The 5,000-nt window shown below is 34.7% G+C and overlaps 2 protein-coding genes across 2 annotated transcripts in view; both read right to left on the bottom strand.

The window, feature by feature from the left end:
- The window catches only part of LOC137641315 (uncharacterized), an 8,339-nt gene that overhangs the window by 1,065 nt on the left and 2,274 nt on the right, over positions 1–5,000 (bottom strand). Inside the window, exon 2 of the mRNA XM_068373743.1 lies at positions 1–5,000. This exon is cut by the window's left edge and continues 551 nt beyond it; it is cut by the window's right edge and continues 1,492 nt beyond it. Coding sequence (XP_068229844.1) covers positions 1,602–5,000 — 3,399 coding nt within the window. The 3' untranslated portion in view covers positions 1–1,601.
- Positions 660–1,496, bottom strand: LOC137640869 (uncharacterized). The gene is made up of 2 exons (XM_068373330.1): positions 1,491–1,496; positions 660–1,193 (listed from the first exon to the last, which is right to left on the bottom strand). Exons 1-2 carry the CDS (start codon positions 1,494–1,496, stop codon positions 660–662), a joined length of 540 nt encoding a protein of 179 aa, XP_068229431.1.

Genomic DNA, 5,000 nt, shown 5'->3' with positions numbered 1-5,000 from the left:
CCAGGGGAAGGGTTCAATAAAGCAACGTTATTGAACTATTAAAAAAATTAAGCACAAAAATGTAAATAAATTTTTACTGCAATACCCAGCCAAATATATACAAAATATACATTTCCACAGAACTAAATTATTCATTAATAAGCATATTTTTAGTTCTGCTTTCACTTTCCATGGCGGCTTTCCGTCGCACCTTATTTACAATCTGAAAAGAGTCATCAATAATAACAGATTTCCCAGACTGATCAGAGTTTACATGCATTTCATTTACACTTAAAATTGGAATCAAAGAGCTTACATGACGCTTTACTAATTCGCGAGTTCTACCTTTCAATAAAATTGCATTAGTTGTCTCCCCAATAGTGTTCATTACAGTCTCCTTCACCACCACCATTGGATAATTAAAGGGTTTACAATTTTCTTCTTATATCAATACAATATCACCTGGTTTTAGTTGTTTATGCGTAACGGGTTTGTACCTACTCTTAACGTTGACTGCTTGCTTCATTAAATGAGCCAAAAATTCATTATTATAGGTTTCAGTCAGAGCCTTCCGTACATTTTTCAATTTATTATAGCTCTCTTTAATGTGCAAAAGTGGCTCCTTATTTGCAATCCATTCAGAATCCATTTCTGGGTCTGGCTGCAAAGAGGGGATAAGATTAAGAGATCCTATCATAACCATAGATAAGTCTTTCAGGAGTTATCGGGTCTGGAATAAAGTCATCACTTTCATCTCTCAATCCTTCAAAAAATGCCACAGGTCTACGATTGACTTGATAAATTGTTTGAGCAACAATGAACTCAAAATCTCTGTATTCCAACACGTAATTTTTAATAGAGCCATGGATTAGTTGCTTCACCATTTTAACACAAACTTCAACTAAACCTCCCAATGGATGACAACCCTTGAAATATTGTTCAAAAGTGGGAGACTTCACATTATTTTCTTCAAAATATGCTTGAGTATCAGAATCCCTCAAGAAATCAGTCATTATATTTGCTCCAGCTACCAATGATGAACCTAAATCTGATAAGCACAATTCAGGAATGCCATATTCATAAGTATGGATCTGGAAGGCTCTCAAGAATTCTACAGTACTAAGATCAAAACATATCTTCAAATTTATTGCTCTTGACCATAAACAAGTGATGCACAAAATCCAGACCTTAATTTTCTTCTGTTGATATTTTACCTGAAAGTATCCCAAGTGATCAATAAAAATATATTTAAATGGAATGTTAGGGGGTTCCAGTCTAAATTCTCTGTATGGTGATTGATTAAGTTTAATAGTTCTCTGTTTCACCTTGCGACAAGTAATACACTCCTTCAATACACGTTTTACAACAGAAGTAGTGCGGTACCCAATACTGCTTTCTTAATTCGGTTAAAATTACATAGCAACCTGAATGGGATAATGCACAATGTAAACTTAAAATTATCAATCTCACAAGCTCACTGTGCTTTGACAACAATATGGGATAACGGATACCTTCATCACATTTCCAACGAGAAAATTTACTCCTAACTCTCAATAAACCAGTCCTATCAGGATAAACAAAGTTGATTAACTAGATTGGGGATATTCCCAACATTCTTGAACTTACTTGAAAAATACTTTCACATCTGCAAAGTGAATGTCTTGGTCAACTTTCAGGATTTGAGTAATAGCCTCTGTATACAAATTTGTTGAGGTTACTTTCATATGAGCGTATTTAACTGTATCCCTTTTATACAATCTACCTTTTAGAATGTGAACAAACTTTAAAACTAATCTATGCACGGAAACCAGTTTGTAGAAATCAGAATATTTCTGTGGAGATATTAAATGCTCATTAACTTTAGCTATAGACGTGCCATGCATGACCTGATAGTTGCGTGCTTCCAGGGCTGAAAGGTCAGGTTTTGCCAAAGGATTTGGAACCTGAATATTCAAAATATCATCTCTGCTGATCTGCATATCCATATTAGAACACACTTTTAAAAATTTAGGTCCTGAAAAATAATTAGACTTTATAAGAGTTCTATATGAAACAGGTCTGGTAATTTGATCAGCTGGGTTTTCAATACCTGAAACAAATCCATAAATAATAGGATGAATTTCACAAAGTCTACTTATGTGTTCCAACCGATTAAGAATGAATATACTTTTTTTACTTTGCTTCTCAAGCTTATGAACATGAGAATTAATCCAAGCAAGAGAAACTAGACTGTCAGAATATAGCTTCAATTCTACTATATCTAATGGCGAAACACAAGCAGGGCCTACCAGATCTTTATAAAGGTCAATTAATACTTCCGAGCCCAATACAATAGACTGAAATTCTAATGAAGGAATTCCCTTAGCTGAAAGCGCTTTGTTGACAATTCTGTTTTTTGCAAGTACAAAACTAACTTCCAAAGAATCAATCTCTTGAATATAAACAGTAGTACCATATATATCTTTACTGCTATCAGTAAAGGCTACCAATCTATACTGACTATTCCTTCTTCCCACAAACCTTTGAATCTTTATTTCAGGAGATGCATTGACTTGTCTACAAATGTTTTTCCATTCCCTCAAAAGGCTATCATCAAGTTTCATATCCCAATCAAATGAGCCATCACACTGCAATTTGTGCAAAAACAATCTTGCTCTATTTAGAATTGGTCCTGTAAATCCAAACACATCATAGTGTGCAGCAATGGATTTTAATACTTTCCTCTTATTATCTGCTCCAATATCCAACTGCAAATGTCGGGTTCTTAAAGTATCATCTAAACGATTCCATACCATTCCCAAAAGCTTAACTTCTGTTGAGGTTTTCTTAGATTCATTTTCATCAATTTTATCCTGTAGTTCCTTATCGTTAGTGACAAACTGCTGCAGAAAAAATTTATAAGGTTCAAATATGTTTTTAAGATTATCAAATGCCCACTGAAGTTCTTCTGCAGTATTGGAGGTGATGCTACCATTATCCATATAGATTAGGGAGTAGATGTGTCTCTTAAGTTCCTTAATTTCTTTAGAATCCATATCAGTATCAATCATAAGGATTTTGTACAGACCAAGCAAAAGCAAACAAGGTGAGCAAACTAAGCCAAAGGGCAATCTCAAATTTCTATATCCAACAAGAGTATAATCTTTCCGAGCCATATTTTTGAACCACAAAAATAGCAGCTTGTTTGAATCCAAAGGGGTCAAGCAAATATTTAGAAAAGCTTTCTTTACATCAAAACATAGCAATTTAGTATCAAAGCGTAAGTTCAAAAGAGCAGTGGTTATCTTTTGATTGATGCAAGGTCCACTCAACATGGCTTGATTGTGACTTAGTGTAACTTTCTGAGAGGGATCTCTTTCACTAAGGTTAGACAAAAAGACCACCCGACATTTTGTAGTCTCTCTCTCAAGTTTGAAAACTCCCAGGTGACCCATGAAACTGTGACAAGGATTCTCCAACAAAAACTGTTCCAAATTCTCTATTCTTTCTATGATGCCTAACTCCTGTTGTTCTTTGAAATATTGATCCATCATATTTAAGTAATCAGGATTCTTTATGGTGAATTTCTTTAAATTAGACTTCAAAATTTGAGTTGCCAAATGACGATTTTTGCCCAATAAATGTTTTACTTTATTATTCCAAATTAAGGGCATAACTAGTCTGCCGTCAGCATTCCGAGTTGTGTTACTGAGAACATAGTCAACAATTTTATCATTGTTCTCGACATAATCTTCTGGAATATTAACATCATCAAAATTCAATGTTTTCAAACATAAGTTGTCGAGAACTTCTTTGCTGGCTCTCTCAAATTCAGTGTCTATAATTTCTCCATTATGATCAAGTACCGCAAAATTAGCTCCAACTTCCGTATAACTGTTTGTCAGGGAAGCATTGCAGACATTACCCATGTCCTCAACTTCTTCACATACTATAGATAAAATATTAGAGCATGAAATATGGGCAACAGTGTCCTGACAATTCTTCAAATGTATCAAATTATGACTCATTTGATCCAGATTTCCTATGAGCATAATACCCAACGGAGTTACCGAGTACACAGAAGGTATATTACCCTCTAAGTCACCAAAAAGAACAGTATTTTCCTTAAGGCAATATGCAGAATTCGACCCTAAGATGAAATCTACGTCCATAATTTCATCCTTTCCATTCAACAGATATTTATCAGCAACAGTATAGCCCTTTTCAATAAAACCCTGAACAACAGATGTCAAACCAGGTAGTTTTAAACATGTTTTAATGGATGGTACACTCATAGCCTCCAATTCACACAATCTGTCCCCAATCATCATAGACACTTTATAAGAACACGTATTGTACAATCGGGAAGAATTAAATCCATTTACTCTTAACGTAATATTTGATTTAACAATTGGTAAATTTTCCCTAACAGCACACTCTTCAGTTATGAAATTTGATTGACATCCCCCATCTCGCAAACAACGGATGCGATTTCCATTAAGAAGGTCACAAGAAAAGGTCGGTAGAATTGCAAGACTACAATCATTTACCATCATAACATCCCTTGAGGCTTCAGCAAAAGTTATACTCGAACTCTTATCTTTTACTTCTACCTTATCTGACTTTGGAGGCTTATCTTTACCCTTCTTTGCCAAACCATTACTATCATTTGTGTGTTCTTTCCTTATATTACTCAAACACAAAAACGTGAAATGAAAAGAACCACAAAAACAACGTCTGGCAAAATAGAAATTGCACTTATCTGAAGAGTGATCCAACCGGGCACATTTTATACAAGCTTTAAGTTTCTTCAGCCTATCGAGCTTTGATTTAGGGTCCGGATATTTACTACATTTATGAACTGGATGGTCACCATTATCACAAAGAGAACAATGTTTGAATACATTAGCATTATCTTTCCGTAACTTTACGTTAGATGCTAAACTTGTAGTGGGGGTTGATTGACAATCTACTTTGGCTGCTAAACCAACAGCTGAATTAGAGGGACATGGTCTGTGTTTGGATCTATAATCAACTCGTTT

Source organism: Palaemon carinicauda, chromosome 5 (genome assembly GCF_036898095.1).
Source record: "Palaemon carinicauda isolate YSFRI2023 chromosome 5, ASM3689809v2, whole genome shotgun sequence".
In the NCBI taxonomy this organism is placed as follows: Eukaryota; Metazoa; Arthropoda; class Malacostraca; order Decapoda; family Palaemonidae; genus Palaemon; species Palaemon carinicauda.
The sequence above is the reverse complement of the archived record's forward strand: the minus strand, read 5'-3'. Positions and strand labels throughout refer to the sequence as shown.